At 43.4% G+C, this 20,586-nt stretch overlaps 1 protein-coding gene and 2 non-coding genes across 4 annotated transcripts; 1 reads left to right on the top strand and 2 right to left on the bottom strand.

Annotated features, from left to right (window-relative positions):
* The first annotated feature begins 1,228 nt into the window (after positions 1–1,228).
* Positions 1,229–6,003, top strand: LOC115110239 (ADP-ribosylation factor-like protein 5B). 2 transcript variants are annotated; one of them, XM_029635723.2, is made up of 6 exons: positions 1,237–1,670; positions 2,439–2,499; positions 2,608–2,755; positions 3,256–3,339; positions 4,822–4,973; positions 5,119–6,003. In XM_029635723.2, exons 1-6 carry the CDS (start codon positions 1,625–1,627, stop codon positions 5,165–5,167), a joined length of 540 nt encoding a protein of 179 aa, XP_029491583.1. In that variant the 5' UTR covers positions 1,237–1,624; the 3' UTR covers positions 5,168–6,003. The 2 variants fall into 2 exon arrangements, with proteins under 2 accessions (XP_064866137.1, XP_029491583.1); XM_065010065.1 differs by lacking the exons at positions 4,822–4,973; positions 5,119–6,003 and adding an exon at positions 4,162–4,815 and having other exon boundaries at positions 1,229–1,670.
* Positions 6,004–7,492: 1,489 nt separating this feature from the next.
* trnac-gca (transfer RNA cysteine (anticodon GCA)) lies at positions 7,493–7,564 on the bottom strand. Its single transcript has one exon. It is a non-coding gene; the product is annotated as a tRNA-Cys (tRNA).
* A 12,615-nt stretch (positions 7,565–20,179) lies between these two features.
* On the bottom strand, positions 20,180–20,251 carry trnac-gca (transfer RNA cysteine (anticodon GCA)). The gene has a single exon. It is a non-coding gene; the product is annotated as a tRNA-Cys (tRNA).
* Between the last annotated feature and the right edge of the window lie 335 nt (positions 20,252–20,586).

The raw sequence follows: 20,586 nt of genomic DNA, 5'->3' as shown, positions 1-20,586 counted from the left end.
AGTTTGGGTGCGGTGGTCCCTCTTCCTGAATCTGCGATCATATGTTGCATAGTTTTTCAGGCTTTCCCTAATGTCCACACCATGACCCAGAGTGACCCCTGACTGAGTCCTACCATTACAGGATTCTTGAGTGAATCCCATGTAACTAAATAGGGGTCTGATCAGTGTTCGGATTAGGGTGGATGTCAGTGTTGGCGATATTCAGTAGGGATCCGGCTATGATATTCAGTGGGAGCACTAGGGCATACACTTCACAGAGTAACTAAGATATGAGTGTGATAATACCGTTTTAAAAATATATTCATGTGAATTAAATGGAAAAATGGAACAGCTAGTGTTCCTGAAGTTAAATGGAAAACACATTACCCCCTGCACTGCCATAAAGATCCAGACTTCTAAGCAGAAGCCTCATGTTGTGGGACTATCACTTCTACCACCAGGACATTTTAACTTGGGAAAGTCAAGCCCTGAAGTTAATTCAAAACATATTCTCATTCACGGGAATAGAAAGGGAATTCCAGGGGAATGTCACAGTCATTGTTTTACTTTTGGAAGCCATCAATAAATATCACCTGTAGAATTCCCCTGAAATGAGGCTTGGTCAAAGTACACGGTACTTTACGGGGCAACTAAGATATTAGTGCAGAGTTCCGTTTTTAAAACAATTGATGGATATTCATGTGATTGAAGGGGATCAGCTAGTGACCCTGCCCACTGGGCACAGACATCAATTCAACGTCTCTTCCAAGTTTGTTTAATGTAATTTCATTGAAATGACGTGGAAACAACGTTGATTCAACCAATGCGTGCCCATGGGTGAGGTTTACATGCAAAAATATTACACACTGCACTGTGGTGAAATAAAGATCCAGATTTCTTAGCGCCTACGGTTGAGAGACATTCCCACTTCTGCCATCATTGTAGACAATATTTCAAATTGGGAAAGTCATGCCCTGAAGTTTATGATAAACACAATCTCAATCACAGGAATAAAAAGGCCATTCCAGGTGAATGTCACAGTCATTGTTTCACTTTTGGTTACTAAACATGTAGAATTCCCCTGCTTGAGATTAGGTTTGAGGAACTATAAAGTTCCGCGTCCATATGTGGGTGATGGAGTTGTCCTCCCATTCATCAGCGCTCTCATTTCATTCGTCACATTTGCGTCATGTTTTGCTACAGACGCGTGGCCACGCCCGCTTTTAGCTGCTGAGGAATTCCTTTGCCCCGCCTTTTTCTGTGACTCGCTCCAATCATCCCCCAAAATCTAGCTGGCTAAGTAAAAGAATGCATTGCCTATTTTGATCGCAGAATCAATTTGGTATCGATAGACAACCCATGGGCACATATCTCGTTTTGTTTGTGTCGACGAAGGTCAGGAAAAATACCTTTCTAGGTTGTGCTACCTAATGTTTTCCAGGTAGTTGGCTTAATAGCCTCGATGCACAGCACAGGGTTAGTTATCAGTACAGTTATTTAGCTAGCTAACGTTAGCTATCTTTGCTTGAAGTGTGGGTTGCCTATTGTGCTAGCTAGCCAGCTACCGTTAACCGCTATCTGATTTGCTGTGTTTGAAATATTTTCATATTTCTTTGAGTTGTCTTCATTCTCATCACCGGTGGATATGGGACTACTCTTTACCAAGCTGATGACTGTCTTCGGAGACCGAGGTAATCGGTTGTGTGCCTGGATACATTTAGCTAATTTACTGCTATTATTGTTGCTCCTAAGTAACGTTAATCTGCACTCCTTGCCTGATAATTTCTGCTTGCTTGGTTTGATAACGTTAGCTGCTTTGTAGCAGAGTGTTGTTATGGACTGGATTTAAATTATGAGAACGCAAGAAAAACTGTTAGACGTGATTTTCAATAACGTTAGTGACAGTTTAAAAAATGGTTTAATTTCGGCATAGCCAAAATTGTAGCTAAATTTCTAACTACACCGGGCACCTTCCAATAACTGGTTAATTTCTGTCGGACACGAGCTAGTCCGTACTGGATGTTCTGTTCACTGTGTCAACGTTCTGCACACGTGTCCCGTGTAATTATCTGTTTTCTATGTAGCGGTAGTGATAGTGAATTGCATTAATATTATGTAACCAATAACATTTTGTCAATCAGTACTGTTTACCTCGTTGATGAGATGATGGCAGGTTATGTCGCTGGGGTTGACTATCAGGGTCAAATGGCCCTTGTTTTACCTAATAGTAACACTGCAAACAGAGGTTTTGACCCCTTTGGATAATAAAGATGTCTGCCCATGTTTTTCATATCTGGTATTTGAATCCATGGCTAGACCCTTCAAAGAGAGTCCATCAGTCAGATGTGTTGTCATGGTGATGTTTGATTCGCTTTGGGGGTTACAGGTCTGTGAATGGCAATCTGTGTGTCTGTTGTGTAGAAGTGTGTAAATCACTTTCCTCGTTCCTTTTCTCATAGAACACAAAGTGATCATAGTGGGCCTGGACAATGCTGGGAAGACCACTATCCTCTACCAATTGTGAGTGATATCAAAATAGATTTGTATAATTCATGATCACATAAGTCTCACATTTATGCAAATTATATTTATAATCACTTAGTCATAACAATCACTCTGTCCTCTCAGCCTTACCAAAGAGGCGGTTCACACCTCCCCCACCATTGGCAGTAACGTAGAGGAGATCTCTGTACGCAAGACCCGCTTCCTGGTGTGGGACATCGGAGGCCAGGAAAGCCTGAGAGCCAGCTGGAACTCCTACTACTGCAACACAGAGGTACGGATCTCTTGATGTGTGTGCCGCAGAATGTCTTTGTCGAGGAACAGCATGTGTGTTTTTTTTACATAACAAAGTGTGTACAGGTTGGTTTCTGGCCAGTTACAGCTGGAGTAGAAATAGAACCCTGGTGAAGGTGCTAATGCCTAAACACTTTTAGCTTTAACTTCCCCTTTTCCCTCCGAGACTGTCTGAATAGCTACAGCTGGAGACGAGATGTTTTCCAGCTCTCCAACGATTAGGCCAACACTGAGTTATTACACTTTAACCAGCAGCTGATGGTTGTTGTCATTGATAAGGCATGGGAACACTATTACATCATCTGTTACAGAACTAACCATATCAGTCTGCTGTCCTGAGTATTCCTCTAACACACTAGACTGTTACTGAAGTCATGTTAAACGTTGATGAGATGAGAGCACTCGGAGCCTGGGGTAAAGTTTAAGTGAGTAAGTTGGTCCTCTTTGGCCAGGGTATTCAGTTGTTTTGTCTCTCTTTAGATTGTGATTCTGGTTGTGGACAGCACAGACCGCGAGCGCCTAAATCTGAACAAAGATGAACTTCACCGCATGCTTGCACATGAGGTAACAACCACCTGGGGCTTTTGGGGGGGATTATGGGAAGGGGGAGGGAGGGTCAGCTCAACCTCACTGTTGAGATTTTTTTCTGAAGACCAGTTTCAAATGCAGGAAAGTTCATTCTTAACTTCCTTTTTCCTGTATGTGACACACCAGAAATATTAGCCGATTGTAATTTCCTTATTGTATCAATTAGGTGGATGATTGAGGATTACTTTTAAGAATAAGGGCACTTTGTTTTCTAGGTGGTTCACGTTCCATTGTCACTCACCTTATGTATCTTTTTAAAGGTGCAATATACAGAAACCAGCCATTTCCTGGTTGCTAAAATTGTAATAGTTCACCTAATTTCAGTTTGTGACAAACAAGCAATCCAAACTGCTGTGAAATATCTTTTTGATACCCAAAAATATAATATTTTTAGCTGTTTGAAGCTGGTGTATAAAATTGCTTCTTAGGCTTGCTTTCAATGAGAATGACAGATCTATAACTCACATTTCTATGTGAATTTGATCAGGTGGCCCAAAAAGTGACATATTGCAGCTTTAACATGTTGACGCGTGAGCTGTGTTCATGCTCTCAATATGACTCACATCAACACTACAGAGCAAACAAACTGATTTCAAACCATGATGGGTTGTTTCAACATTTCCCCAGTGTATTGACAGCTGAGCTATTCAGTTTCTGTTCCGCTGATGCTGCTATTTTCTATTATCTGAGACGTCGCAGCAGAGAGATTCTGTAGATTTCCACAGGAAACGCTCAGACGTGTAAATATGTTGAATATAAAAACAACATAATTGTGCCTCCTGTCTGGCTGGTGTGTAGGACCTACAGAATGTAACCCTGCCTTTCTCTCCTGTCCTGTCTGGCTGGTGTGTAGGACCAACAGAATGTAACCCTGCCTTTCTCTCCTGTCCTGTCTGACTGGTGTGTAGGACCAACAGAATGTAACCCTGCCTTTCTCTCCTGTCCTGTCTGGCTGGTGTGTAGGACCAACAGAATGTAACCCTGCCTTTCTCTCCTGTCCTGTCTGGCTGGTGTGTAGGACCAACAGAATGTAACCCTGCCTTTCTCTCCTGTCCTGTCTGACTGGTGTGTAGGACCAACAGAATGTAACCCTGCCTTTCTCTCCTGTCCTGTCTGACTGGTGTGTAGGACCTACAGAATGTAACCCTGCCTTTCTCTCCTGTCCTGTCTGACTGGTGTGTAGGACCAACAGAATGTAACCCTGCCTTTCTCTCCTGTCCTGTCTGACTGGTGTGTAGGACCTACAGAATGTAACCCTGCCTTTCTCTCCTGTCCTGTCTGACTGGTGTGTAGGACCTACAGAATGTAACCCTGCCTTTCTCTCCTGTCCTGTCTGACTGGGGTATATGACCTACAGAATGTAACCCTGCCTTTCTCTCCTGTCCTGTCTGGCTGGTGTGTAGGACCTACAGAATGTAACCCTGCCTTTCTCTCCTGTCCTGTCTGACTGGTGTGTAGGACCTACAGAATGCTGCGATTCTAGTTCTGGCCAACAAGCAGGACATGAAGGACTCTATGACAGTGGCAGAGATCTCCCAGTGCCTCACCCTCAGCTCCATCACAGCCCACTCCTGGCATGTACAGGCCTGCTGTGCCCTCACAGGGGAGGGGTGAGTACACTGCATAACTACAGACACGCCTGGGCCTCCTCTGTGTGTGTGTGTGTGTATTATAACATTCCCATAAATAACCTTAAGTCACTCAAACACAGTTTAATTTTCAAAACCATTTCCATCTCTTTCTCCTAACCTCCAGACTACCTGCCAGTCTGGACTGGATGAGGTCTCGTGTCCTGGCCAGTTAGAACTCCTTCCGTGGGCTCATCCCAATTGGAACCAGGACAGCTATCCTTTGATCCAACAAACACAACCTCTCAGACGTCACAGCCAAAGCCACAGTGCCCAGATCAGGATCTCCACTATCTGTAGTGACACTGCCCCTCTGAGCCCCAGGGGTGGCCCCAGTCCTGCCCTGTCACCCTCATGCCTTACCCAGCCCTTAGTGTGTATGCCAGGGCTGACCAGAGTCCAGGTCTGCCTCGGGATAGAGGAGGCCTGGAGGAACCTGGCAGAACCTTAGCTAGACATGCCATGGTGTGCCAGTGTGCATGTGCATTAGCATCTATGTGTGGTGTGTGTGTGAGACTCCGTTCTAGAGGTCCACCATGTTTACATAAGAATCCCTACCTGTCAGACCTGACTCCATGAGGATGACACAATATGCCCCACATAAGCTGAAAAGGGACCTAATCACAGTATTTAAGCCTCCTGTCCTCATGAACTCCACAGAGGTAGAATGGGAGGTTGCATTGGATTTCTTTAACATACAGATTTGTACCTCTGACCTTGAGGAAAACCACAGTACAACAGGTTAAGAGGCCAGACCTAATGGTGATCAGACTGGTGCTCAGCCTTCTAAGCTAACAATGCACAAATTACTTGAAGTATTTATATCAAATAAGAAAAAGGGGGTTTGCTTGACAGTGTAAAATAGTAGCATGCTTTCTGTAAAAAGCAAGATGCAAAACAAGTATTGTCTGATTTAAAACAGGTTAATCATGTATTTTTATACATATACAGTGGCTATGTATTTTACGGTACAAAATATTTTTTTGTACAAATAAATGTTATTATTGATAAACTTGTGACTGGGCTGCCTTCTCTGTAGTAGGGGAATTACACATGGAACAATTTGGGAACGCCTGAACCAATGATGTATATACTGAACAAAAATCTAAGTGCAAAAATTTCAAAGGTTTTACTGAGTTACACTTCATAGAAGGAAATCAGTCAATTGAAATGCATTTATTAGGATTTCAAATGACTGGGCAGGGCTGCAGTGATGGGAGGGCATAGGCCCATCCACTTGGGAGCCAGGCCCAGTCAATCAGAATGAGTTTTTCCACACAAAGCGTTTTTTACAGTAAGAAATATTCCTCAGTACCCCCCCCCCCTTCTCGGATGATCCCACAGGTGAAGAAGCCGGTTGTAGATGTCCTGGACTGGCGTGGTTACACGTGGTCTGCAGTTGTTAGGCCAGTTGGATGTACTGCCATATTCTCTAAAATGATGTTGAAGGTGGCTAGTGGTGGAGAAATGAACATTCAATTCTCTGGCAACAGGTCTGTTCGACGTTCCTGCAGTCAGCATGTCAATTACACACTCCCTCACAACTTGAGACATCTGTGGCATTGTGTCGTGTAGCAAAACTGCACATTTTAGAGTGGCCTTTTATTGTCCTCAGCACAAGGTGCACCTGTATACTAATCAATCTGTTTAATCAGCTTCTTGACATGCCACACCTGTCAGGTGGATGGGTTATCTTGGAAAAGGAGAAATGCTCACTAACATGGATGTAAACAAATTTGTGAACAACACATTTGAGAGAGAGCTTTTTGTGCTTATGGAACATTTCTGGGATCTTTTATTTCAGCTCATGAAAAAATGGGACCAACACTTCACATGTTGTGTTTGTATTTTTGTTCCCTATATATATATATATATGGAACACCCATGTCTTGCTCCCATGCAGATTTTGTATTTGCCAAGGAAGGCAGATTAATGTTCTGTATTATGTCTGATTAGATGTTAATAGAGAGAAACTGCTTGCTTGTTTAAGGCTAAAGTGATTTCGGAATTGGGACCAGATTTTATTAATTTAACTCACATTTCTATGTACATTTCGTGGGGTTGCCGAGGTGCCTTATTGCTATTGTAAACGGGTTACTAACGTAATTAGAGCAGTAAAAATACATGTTTTGTCATACCAGTTGTATATGGTCTGTTATAAACTGGGTGGTTCGAGCCCTGAATGCCGATTGGCTGGCCAATATACCACGGCAAAGGGCTGTTCTTACGCAACGCTGAGTGTCTGGACACAGCCCTTTTAGCCGTGGTATATTGGCCATGTATCACAAACCCCCAAGGTGCCTTATATTAGCTGGTTACCAACGTAATCAGAGCAGTAAAAATACATGTTTTCTCATACCTGTGGTATATGGTACTACGGTTGTCAGTCAATCAGCAATCCAAGGTTTATATTCCCAACAGTTAACAGCTGCACTACACTTTATTTACTAGTCTTGATAACACCAGCCCCTCCACAGCTCGCGCATTAGCGGGTTCAAAATAGGGGGCATCCGGATTTGAACCGGAGACCTCTTGATCTGCAGTCAAATGCTCTACCACTGAGCTATACCCCCACTGTACTGTAGTAGCAAAATAAAAGCTAATTATCCTAAGGACTATGTTCCTATATTAGAAAAACATTGTTTTATGCGGTAGTTTTTATTTTCGGCACAAAAAAAATGTATTTCGCGGGTTAACGATGTTTTTCAAGACGTGTTCGTCTGTTAGGAGAGCGCACACTGTGCACTCGTTTCCTCCACTAGGAGGAGACAAATACATGTGTCTCTTGGGTGCTTTCAGTACTGTACAGTACACTGTATTTTATATATGCTATTAAGGGAGAAACGAATGTTAGTGTTTCTTTGTATCTTTTTGTCAGTAACAACATCAGTCGGCTCTCATGCATGCCCAATGATATATATATTTTTTATGAATATGCATGCACCCTAAACACATTAGATAAAAAGATGGGTTTGGTCACAGTTTTAAACCTCAGATAGTAAAACTCTAGTTATGTCGTGCATTTGCCATAAAACAACAACAATAACCACTCACATGACACATTTCGATCAGTTTAAGTTTTATGGTGTATATAGGGCAGGAATTGATGATGAGACAATTAAGGGTGCAGAATGTTGTTAAAACCGTGACCATGGAAACCAAAAATGTGCGAAAAGGCCTGTTGGGAAGACAATGCAACAACTAAAAACATCTTTCCAGGCCTTATTACATCCCAGACACTTGAAATGACATTGAGGTTTATTTGCATTACAACAAGGAGATTGCATTCCTCCGAATTTCAAAAGTAAATCTGGTGGTGATAGAAACGTGTACATTTGAAAATAAAGGAGAGCCGCACACTCTAGGAGCTCAGATGCAAAGAATGTAATATCCAACGTTTCACACACTTATGCTTAATTTGTAATGATGTCTGAGTGTTGAAGTGTAAAAATGACACCATGTGGTTTGCTTAATATAATAAATTATAATAATATAATTACTTTTACTTTTACTCAAGTAGTATTTTACTGGGTGACTTTCACTTTTACTTGATTCATTTTCTATTAAGGTATCTTTACTTTTACTCAAGTATGACAATTGAGCACTTTTTCCACCCCTGAGAACCAACATTGATCCTTTCAGATTTAAGAGCGGTATGGGGAAAGAACCCTTTTTGGAATTGTTGGGTTTCTGACATGATTTGGAATAGTCTTCCAAAGAACTTGAAATTCATAAAACCTCCATGGTCCATATCAAGTTTTCTCACTTAAAATAGCTAAATAGTAGGATGTCTCGTAAGTGAGCCGTAAGACTACATTATGTGGGTGAGAAGAAAATGCTCCCATCTACTGGACAGGCTGTGGTACTACTAAAAAAAGCATCACAGTAGAAGTAAACTTTCGAGATGAACTCTGGTATCCTTGATGATTTTCTTAAATTGTAGGTGGAGGCATATCCAGCTGGACTGCTCTTATGTATGTATTTTAAACATGTCTAATAAATGAAATTAATCAATCAGTCTTACAATATATATTTCTAATGGAAAATGAATAGAGATAGACATACATTTAAACTGTAAACTGGTTAAAACTGACCATATGTGCATGTTTGTTTATAGATCTGTCTATGTCTAGGCTTCAACATCCCCATATTCTGTTTGTCTATGGCAGGGATGGGCAACTTTGATGGGGGTGGGGCAAAGGGAAAGTAATACAAAAGTAACTGAAAGTTATCAGATTACGTTACAGAGTTTGGGTAATCCAAAACGTACGTTACTGACTACAATTTTGGACAGGTGACTAGTAACTGTAATGGATTACATTTAGAAAGTAACCTACCCAACAACCCTGTGTTCACTCATGACTGTGTGGCAGCGCACATCTCCATCTCAATCATCAAGTTTCCTGATGACAGAACAGTGGTAGGCCTGGTTACCAACAACATCGAGACAGCCTACAGGGAGGAGTTGAGAGCTCTGGCGGTGTGGTGCCAGGATAATAACCTTTCTCTCGATGTCAACAATACAAAGGAGCTGATCGTGGACGACAGGAGACAGCAGAGAGAGCACGCCTCCATCCACATCGACGGGGCCACAGCGGAGAGGGTGAAAGCTTTAAGTTCTTTGGCGTGCGCATCACTGAGGACCTACCTGAAATGGTCCCTTCACACCGATCGTGTGGTGAAGAAGGCGCAACAGCGTCTCTTCAACCTCAGGAAGCTGAAGAAATTCAGCTTGGCCCCTAACACCCTCACAAACATCTATAGATGCAACATTGAGAGATCATTCTGTTCGAGCTGTATCATCGCCTGGTACAGTAACTGCACCGCCTGCAACCGCAGGGCTCTCCAGAGGGTGGTGCGTTCTGCCCAACGCATCATCGGGGGAACACTGCCTGCCCTCCAGGACATCTATAGCACCCAGTGTCACAGGAAGGTCAAGATGAGTATCAAGTACCTCAGCCATGGCCCGTCCACTACCATCTAAAAGGCGAAGACAGTACAGGTGCATCAAAACTGGGACCGAGAGACTGATAAACAGCTTCTATCTCCAGGCCATCAGTTAAACAGTTATCACTAGCCGGCCTCCGCCCGGTACTCTACCCTGAACCTTAGACACTGTCACTAGCCGGCTACCAACCGGTACTCTACCCTGAACCTTAGACACTGTCACTAGCCGGCTACCAACCGGTACTCTACCCTGAACCTTAGACACTGTCACTAGCCGGCTACCAACCGGTACTCTACCCTGAACCTTAGACACTGTCACTAGCCGGCTACCAACCGGTACTCTACCCTGAACCTTAGACACTGTCACTAGCCGGCTACCAACCGGTACTCTACCCTGAACCTTAGACACTGTCACTAGCCGGCTACCAACCGGTACTCTACCCTGAACCTTAGACACTGTCACTAGCCGGCTACCAACCGGTACTCTACCCTGAACCTTAGACACTGTCACTAGCCGGCTACCAACCGGTACTCTACCCTGAACCTTAGACACTGTCACTAGCCGGCTACCAACCGGTACTCTACCCTGAACCTTAGACACTGTCACTAGCCGGCTACCAACCGGTACTCTACCCTGAACCTTAGACACTGTCACTAGCCGGCTACCAACCGGTACTCTACCCTGAACCTTAGACACTGTCACTAGCCGGCTACCAACCGGTACTCTACCCTGCCCTGAACCTTAGACACTGTCACCCTGCATCTGTACATAGAGTCGTTGAACACTGGTCACTTTAATAATGTTTACATACTGTCAATGGTGGAAAAAGTTCTCAATTCTCATACTTGAGTAAAAGTAAAGATACCTTAATAGAAAATGACTCAAGGTAAAGTGAATGTCACCCAGTAAAATACTGCTGAGAAAAAAACAATATTTAATCAATTTTAGAATAAGGCTGTAATGTACAAAAAGGTGGAAAAAGTCACGGGGTCTGAATACTTTCCGAAGGCACTACAGTATTTATATTGAAGACTCTGACATTGCTCGTTCTGCTGTGTCTTATTTTTTTTCCTTCTTTTGGATGATATGTATTGTATTGCCAGACATTGCTGCACGGTTGGAGCTAGAAACAAGCATTTCGCTACACCTGCGATAACATCTGCAAAACGGTGTACTTGGCCAATAAAATTTGATTCGATTTGTTCATTTGGATGGATATCACTGCTAAGATATGTCGTCTAGGTTCTTCGAGAGCATACACGAACACAACATTTGTTTGATAAATTGTATGTGCCACTCAGTTCCATAGTCAGTAAGGGCCCGATTCCAACATAATAAATTATGCCTTTCTTACACATGCACTTCCTACCCACTTCTCAGTAGTTGGTATTCAGACTTACTGAGACTTACCTAACTGAGGATCTCAATTTAACCTTGCGCAATACCCTAGATGCAGTTGCACCCCTAAAAACTAAAAAAATGTCTCATAAGAAACTAGCTCCCTGGTACACAGAAAATACCTGAGCTCTGAAGCAAGCTTCCAGAAAATTGGAACGGAAATGGCGCCACACCAAACTGGAAGTCTTCCGACTAGCTTGGAAGGACGGTACCGTGCAGTACCGAAGAGCCCTTACTGCTGCTCGATCATCCTATTTTTCTAACTTAATTGAGGAAAATAAGAACAATCCGAAATTCCTTTTTGATACTGTCGCAAAGCTAACTAAAAAGCAGCATTCCCCAAGAGAGGATGACTTTCACTTTAGCAGTGATAAATTCATGAACTTCTTTGAGGAAAAAATTATGATTATTAGAAAGCAAATTACGGACTCCTCTTTAAACCTGCGTATTCCTCCAAACCTCAGTTGTCCTGAGTCTGCACAACTCTGCCAGGACCTAGGATCAAGAGAGACGCTCAAGTCTTTTAGTACTATATCTCTTGACACAATGATGAAAATAATCATGGCCTCTAAACCTTCAAGCTGCATACTGGACCCTATTCCAACTAAACTACTGAAAGAGCTGCTTCCTGTGCTTGGCCCTCCTATGTTGAACATAATAAACGGCTCTCTATCCACTGGATGTGTACCAAACTCACTAAAAGTGGCAGTAATAAAGCCTCTCTTGAAAAAGCCAAACCTTGACCCAGAAAATATAAAAACTATCGGCCTATATCAATCTTCCATTCCTCTCAAAAATTTTAGAGAAGGCTGTTGCGCAGCAACTCACTGCCTTCCTGAAGACAAACAATGTATACGAAATGCTTCAGTCTGGTTTTAGACCCCATCATAGCACTGAGACGGCACTTGTGAAGGTGGTAAATGACATTTTAATGGCATCGGACCGAGGCTCTGCATCTGTCCTCGTGCTTCTAGACCTTAGTGCTGCTTTTGATACCATCGATCACCACATTATTTTGGAGAGATTGGAAACCCAAATTGGTCTACACGGACATGTTCTGGCCTGGTTTAGATCTTATCTGTCGGAAAGATATCAGTTTGTCTCTGTGAATGGTTTGTCCTCTGACAAATCAACTGTAAATTTCGGTGTTCCTCAAGGTTCCGTTTTAGGACCACTATTGTTTTCACTATATATTTTACCTCTTGGGGATGTTATTCGAAAACATAATGTAAACTTTCACTGCTATGCGGATGACACACAGCTGTACATTTCAATGAAACATGGTGAAGCCCCAAAATTGCCCTCGCTAGAAGCATGTGTTTCAGACATAAGGATGTGGATGGCTGCAAACTTTCTACTATTAAACTCGGACAAAACAGAGATGCTTGTTCTAGGTCCCAAGAAACAAAGAGATCTTCTGTTGAATCTGACAATTAATCTTAATGGTTGTACAGTCGTCTCAAATAAAACTGTGAAGGACCTCGGCGTTACTCTGGACCCTGATCTCTCTTTTGAAGAACATATCAAGACCATTTCGAGGACAGCTTTTTTCCATCTACATAACATTGCAAAAATCAGAAACTTTCTGTCCAAAAATGATGCAGAAAAATTAATCCATGCTTCTGTCACTTCTAGGTTAGACTACTGCAATGCTCTACTTTCCGGCTACCCGGATAAAGCACTAAATAAACTTCAGTTAGTGCTAAATACGGCTGCTAGAATCCTGACTAGAACCAAAAAATTTGATCATATTACTCCAGTGCTAGCCTCTCTACACTGGCTTCCTGTCAAAGCAAGGGCTGATTTCAAGGTTTTACTGCTAACCTACAAAGCATTACATGGGCTTGCTCCTACCTATCTCTCTGATTTGGTCCTGCCGTACATACCTACACGTATGCTACGGTCACAAGACGCAGGCCTCCTAATTGTCCCTAGAATTTCTAAGCAAACAGCTGGAGGCAGGGCTTTCTCCTATAGAGCTCCATTTTTATGGAACGGTCTGCCTACCCATGTCAGAGACGCAAACTCAGTCTCAACCTTTAAGTCTTTACTGAAGACTCATCTCTTCAGTGGGTCATATGATTGAGTGTAGTCTGGCCCAGGAGTGGGAAGGTGAACGGAAAGGCTCTGGAGCAACGAACCGCCCTTGCTGTCTCTGCCTGGCCGGTTCCCCTCTTTCCACTGGGATTCTCTGCCTCTAACCCTGTTACAGGGGCTGAGTCACTGGCTTACTGGGGCTCTCTCATGCCATCCCTGGGGGGGGGGGGGGTGCGTCACCTGAGTGGGTTGATTCACTGTTGTGGTCGGCCTGTCTGGGTTGGCGCCCCCTTGGGTTGTGCCGTGGCGGAGATCTTTGTGGGCTATACTCGGCCTTGTCTCAGGATGGTAAGTTGGTGGTTGAAGATATCCCTCTAGTGGTGTGGGGGCTGTGCTTTGGCAAAGTGGGTGGGGTTATATCCTTCCTGTTTGGCCCTGTCCGGGGGTGTCCTCGGATGGGGCCACAGTGTCTCCTGACCCCTCCTGTCTCAGCCTCCAGTATTTATGCTGCAGTAGTTTATGTGTCGGGGGGCTAGGGTCAGTTTGTTATATATGGAGTACTTCTCCTGTCCTATTCGGTGTCCTGTGTGAATCTAAGTGTGCATTCTCTAATTCTCTCCTTCTCTCTTTCTTTCTCTCTCTCGGAGGACCTGAGCTCTAGGACCATGCCCCAGGACTACCTGACATGATGACTCCTTGCTGTCCCCAGTCCACCTGGCCATGCTGCTGCTCCAGTTTCAACTGGCCTGGGACCTAGGACCATGTCCCAGGACTACCTGACATGATGACTCCTTGCTGTCCCCAGTCCACCTGGCCATGCTGCTGCTCCAGTTTCAACTGTTCTGCCTTACTATTATTCAACCATGCTGGTCATTTATGAACATTTGAACATCTTGGCCATGTTCTGTTATAATCTCCACCCGGCACAGCCAGAAGAGGACTGGCCACCCCACATATGCTCTCTCTAATTCTCTCTTTCGTTCTCTCTCTCGGAGGACCTGAGCCCTAGGAACGTGCCCCAGGACTACCTGACATGATGACTCCTTGCTGTCCCCAGTCCACCTGACTGTGCTGCTGCTCCAGTTTCAACTGTTCTGCCTTATTATTATTCGACCATGCTGGTCATTTATGAACATTTGAACATCTTGGCCATGTTCTGTTATAACCTCTACCCGGCACAGCCAGAAGAGGACTAGCCACCCCACATAGCCTGGTTCCTCTCTAGGTTTCTTCCTAGGTTTTGGCCTTTCTAGGGAGTTTTTCCTAGCCACCGTGCTTTTACACCTGCATTGCTTGCTGTTTGGGGTTTTAGGCTTGGTTTCTGTACAGCACTTTGAGATATCAGCTGATGTACGAAGGGCTATATAAATACATTTGATTTGATTTTGATTTGACTTACCTTATGAAGGTGCGTAATGGGCTTTGCAGGCATGGTTCTCTTGCGCATGCTGAATGAATGTAATTCAAACACTGAAAACCCTCTAACTTCCCAGACGGCAGATTTTCAGGGTTTTCAGTACATTTATATTAAACCATCCTTTCAAATACAGTGAACCTTTAAGTTTGAATTTTGATGACAGACTCAATAGAATAATCCAGAGAACGGCTTCAGAATATTTGGGATCAATGAAAGAAAGCCATCGAAATATATTCATATTGATCTGTCGTTTCAGCACCAATTGATAGATTTAAATTACTATGTTGTCACGACATTTTCAACCGCTCCCTGACCCAGTCTGTAATACCTACATGTTTCAAGCAGACCACCATAGTCCCTGTGCACAAGAACATCAAGGTAACTTGTCTAAATGACTACTGCCTGTAGCACTCACGTCGGTAGCCATGAAATGCTTTGAAAGGCTGATCATGGCTCACGTCAAACTCACCATCCCAGAAACTCCGAACCCACTCCAATGCGCATACCGCCCAAACAGATCCACAGATGACGCAATCTCTATTGCACTCCACACCGCCCTTTCCCATCTGGACAAAAGGAACACCTACGTGAGAATGCTGTTCATTGACTACAGCTCAGCGTTCAACACCATAGTGCCCACGAAGCTCGTCACTATGCTAACATTGTAAAATAAATGTACACGTACATGTTATTCAATCATTGCACCCACACTGCTCGCGTGCGCCAACGAGCGTCTGAGTAGCCAGGTGCTAAAATAGAACTTAGTTCTATTTGTGACGCTTGACGCACTACAAGTCATGTCTCTCCCATCTTCTCATTGGTTTTTAAGAATATATTTACCCACGTGGATGATTGAAAGATGAGAGGAGGTCCACACTCCAGTCCAGTCGGTTGTGGTAATGCACCTTAAAGTTGGTGGCCCACCTCCATAAAAAGTATAAAAAAGAAGAAGAAGCCTGAGGAGAGGAGAGATTACTAGAAAACAAACGTTTACCCTTTTATCTGTTGATTAATTGTCGGAGTAGAGGACCTTGTGCATTTCAGGTAAAATGCAACCTAATTTTTATATCCAAAGACAAATTAGCTAGCAACAGCAAGCTAGCTAGCTACATTGCCATAAATGTTTAATGCTTTTCAACCTGTCCCTGAATATAGTTGGTTCAGAGTTTGTTTTAATATTTCAACCTACGTGTCCTGATTGCATCTGGTGTGGTGGGACAAAATCAACATGCGTGCGATGGCGCACACGGACACACGCGCGTATGCCATCTGGTCAGCATGTTAGGTCCCTGGAACTGAACACTTCCCTCTGCAACTGGATCCTGGACTTCCTGATGGGCCACCCCCAGATGGTGAAGGTAGGCAACAACACATCCGCCACATTGACCCTCAACATGGGTGCCCCTCAGGGGTGCGTGCTTGGCACCCTCCTGTACTCCCTGTTCACCCACGACTGCATGGCAGCACATGACTACAACATCATCAAGTTTGCTGATGACACAGCGGCGGTAGGCCTGATCACCAATGACGATGAGATAGCCTATAGGGAGGAGGTCAGAGACCTGGCAGTGCGGTGCCAGGACAACAACCTCTACCTCACCGTGGGCAAAACAAAGGCGCTTATCATGGACTACAGGAAACGTAGGGCCGGACACGCCCCCATTCACATCGACGGGGCTGTAGTGGAGCAGGTTGAGAGCTTCAAGTTCCTCTGTGTCCACATCGCTAACGACCTATCATGGTCCAAATACAAAAAGTTCTAAAGATGCACCATTGAGAGCACCTTGACTGGCTGCATCGCCGCTTGGTATGGCAACTGCTTGGCATCAGACTGCAAAGCAATACAGAGGGTACATCTCTGGGGCTGAACTCCCTGCCATCCAGGACCTCTATACCAGGCGGTGTCAGAGGAAGGCCCTAAAAATGGTCAAAGACACCAGCCACCCAAGTCATAGACAGTTCTCTCTGCTGTCCCATGGCAAGCGGTACCGGAGTGTTAAGTCTGGGACCAAAAGGCTCCTGAGCAACATCTACCCCCAAGCCATGAGACCGATAAATAGTTAACCAAATAGCTACCTGGACTATCTGCATTGACCATTTTTGCACCAACTCTTTTTGACTTTATGCACACACACTGAACTCTACCCACACACTCACATGTACTTACACTGACACTCCAACACACACACACACACACACACTCATCAGATACGCTGCTGCTACTATCTATTATCTATCCTGTGGCCTAGTCACTTTACCTCTACAGTATATTTACATATCTAACTCAATTTCCTCGTACCCTTGCACATCAACTCGGGTACATAGCCAAGCTATCATGGCTAATTTTGTATTCATTCCTCATGTTACTATTTTTTTAAAATTATAATCTTGGTTTTGTTGATCGTATTCTGCATTGTTGGGAAGGGCACATAAGTAAGGATTTCACTGTTAGTCTACACCTGTTACACCTGTTGCTGAAGCATGTGACAATAAACATTTTCTTAGTTTAGATTTGATCTTATTTCGGGATTAGAAAAGTATTTATGATTAATAAAAATACAATTAAAATGGTTTGGAGAGCCTTTACACACGAAGGAAAGAAAACGGTGGTTTGATTCCTTCCGAAAATTGGCACATTCAGTTCTTAAACCCGTGGTAATGTTGGGAAATGATTGTACGTAGAATTATAATAGGGAGAATAATGTACAATAGTAGGCTATACCCTCGTCTATTGCTACACTAACCATGGAACTGTGTGATGACACAGCCAACTATTGCACCATACGCCGGGTTCAAACTGTTACGGCTTTAGTCGGCGCTCAGCTCCATAACCATTGAATTAGCTTTAGCTTACTTGTCGTTTAATTAAAATATATTATCAACTGTTACTAACGATCTTCAGCAACAACCACGTGGCCGTGGCGGCGCTTACAGAGGAAGAAAATGTGGATAAACGAAACAATGTAATGAAATGGAACGATAATGTAGGCTGTACCAACTGAATGTGTGTTGTTGAATGCGTGTTGTTATCAGGAATACTGACGGTCAGTACTGATAGTGTGTAATATGTATCAATGTAATGAAATGGAACGATAATGTAGGCTGTACCAACTGAATGTGTGTTGTTGAATGCGTGTTGTTATCAGGAATACTGACGGTGTAAGGAATTGCTATTTCGTATGCAGGTGACTAACTTACTGCTAATTACATGGCTACAACTCACAGTAAAGCCTGTGGGGTCCCCTACAGGATAGCTCCCACATTACACATAATCTCCTTTGTAACCGAACACTGTGCCCGAAGAAGATCCTACGATGATGGACAGACAACTGAGCCAATGGCGGAAGACTACAGACTACAACCAGCTGAACCAATCCGGAGATCCGATCTTCCTAGGGTCAACCTACTTTCTGTGACGTATATAAGAGCTGTGCTGACTGTTTACGCTCTCTGCCTGCTGTTCCAACACGAACTAACGGAAGAGCCGTATTTACGTGTACCAGATATTTTCACTCTGAATAAACTGTTTACTTGTCATAAAATTTACCACTTAGTCTGAATCGATCCTTGACCGGCTCACCCATCTACATATCCAATTGCTAACACTACCCAGATTCATATCGCACGGCGGAAGGGTAAGACATTTTTTCACTGTCGGACAATAAACAGAGTTCGGGAGAAGAACTGGAATTAACAGAATTCCGGGGGCCAACTCTCGAATGAAGTAACCCTACCTGTCCTATCACCCCTGTTTTTGTTCATAGAAGTGAAGATGTGTCTGGCTCTGGCTAAGTGATGTGTATTTTGTTCCAAAATAAGCATAAGAATCCCTAGATCTGGGTAGACAAGAAGTTAGAGTAGAGATTACATGATAACCGACTTCGGACAGTTCTAGGATTGGAGAAGAGGGTATCCTTATAGCATGGAGGATCCCACAAGGGTGGATAGGTTTTCCATGATATGGGGAAACCTGGGAGCAATGTTGAACTTTGTAAAGGTGATGAAATCCTACTAACCATCCTCTGCTACCATTTCTGTTAGCAATTGGATATGTAGATGGGTGAGCCGGTCAAGGATCGATTCAGACTAAGTGGTAAATTTTATGACAAGTAAACAGTTTATTCAGAGTGAAAATATCTGGTACACGTAAATACGGCTCTTCCGTTAGTTCGTGTTGGAACAGCAGGCAGAGAGCGTAAACAGTCAGCACAGCTCTTATATACGTCACAGAAAGTAGGTTGACCCTAGGAAGATCGGATCTCCGGATTGGTTCAGCTGGTTGTAGTCTGTAGTCTTCCGCCATTGGCTCAGTTGTCTGTCCATCATCGTAGGATCTTCTTCGGGCACAGTGTTCGGTTACAAAGGAGATTATGTGTAATGTGGGAGCTATCCTGTAGGGGACCCCACAGGCTTTACTGTGAGTTGTAGCCATGTAATTAGCAGTAAGTTAGTCACCTGCATACGAAATAGCAATTCCTTACAAAAGTCAGTACTGATAGTGTGTAATATGTATCAATGTAATGAAATGGAACGATAATGTAGGCTGTACCAACTGAATGTGTGTTGTTGAATGCGTGTTGTTATCAGGAATACTGACGGTCAGTACTGATAGTGTGTAATATGTATCAATGTAATGAAATGGAACGATAATGTAGGCTGTACCAACTGAATGTGTGTTGTTGAATGTGTGTTGTTATCAGGAATACTGACGGGCAGTACTGATCGTGTGTAATATTTATCATGATAGAAATAGGAAACAGAGAAAGTCGGGGTAGCCTATAATTAAGACATCCGAGAGTGCCCATCCCTGCAAGTTTCAATACAATGCTGTACAATTTCAGTTCTGCATAATGGCACAGCATTTCAGAAACGTTACTGTGGGAAAGTTGATGTGTTGATGTGGTTCAACATTTGTCTAATAAGGTCAAATATATCTAAAAGAGGTGTCGTTTATATTTACAATTCCCTTTTCCAAACGGATTACTCCTTTACCTAGCTCTTATTAACAGCTCTTATCAAGTTGTAAATTACAGTGCATGAAGAATCTAGACCTTATTCATTGTTTCCTTCTGCGCAAAGACGGTGGAATTATTAGGGAATTAAGTCAAGGTCAGAGTCCGGATATCTATAGACACATTTCCACCACACCTTCATTTATTTGATCTCCACCCAAAACAAATAGCAGGTGAATAGCATGCTATTCTCAAGCTTAATTCTAGGTCGGAATAAACGTAGAGAGAAAACTGCATAAAAAGGGAATTAAGCTCCATTGACTCTGGTCTGAATCGGGCCCATGTTTATGATGGCCTTACCTACCCAGTTAGACACCATTCACTATTCACCAACCCACCATTGATAATAACTATTAGACCTGTATCAAAGAAAATGAGGGGGCACCCAGATTTGAACCAGGGACCTCTTGATCTGCAGTCAAATGCTCTACCACTGAGCTATACCCCCTGATAGAAAGGCCTGTCACTAGAGGTATTCTAGTCAATGTTCTATGTGTTTAATAGGTTAGAGCTACTAGAACATTGCTCCAAGCCCTGTAACTATAAAGTGTATGTTTTCTTTTATTTTTATTTAACCTTTATTTAACTAGGCAAGTCAGTTAAGAACAAATTCTTATTTACAAGGACGGCCTATCTCGGCCAAACCCTAACCCGGACGACACTGGGTCAATTGTGCGCCGCCCTACGGGACTCCCAATCACGACCGATTGTGATACAGCCTGGAATCGAACCAGGGTCTGTAGTGATGTCTCTAGCACTGAGAAGCAGTGCCTCAGACCACTG

The sequence above is a fragment of the Oncorhynchus nerka genome, linkage group LG26, assembly GCF_034236695.1.
Source record: "Oncorhynchus nerka isolate Pitt River linkage group LG26, Oner_Uvic_2.0, whole genome shotgun sequence".
Classification (NCBI taxonomy): Eukaryota; Metazoa; Chordata; class Actinopteri; order Salmoniformes; family Salmonidae; genus Oncorhynchus; species Oncorhynchus nerka.
The sequence above is the reverse complement of the archived record's forward strand: the minus strand, read 5'-3'. Positions and strand labels throughout refer to the sequence as shown.

Excerpts from the sequence above, each read along its gene's own strand:
- LOC115110239 (XM_029635723.2), top strand. The coding sequence starts at position 1,625 with ATGGGACTACTCTTTACCAAGCTGATGACTGTCTTCGGAGACCGAG. Across the intron at positions 2,500-2,607 it reads ACCACTATCCTCTACCAATT|CCTTACCAAAGAGGCGGTTC; the intron begins GTGAGTGATATC and ends CTGTCCTCTCAG. Across the intron at positions 2,756-3,255 it reads CCTACTACTGCAACACAGAG|ATTGTGATTCTGGTTGTGGA; the intron begins GTACGGATCTCT and ends GTCTCTCTTTAG.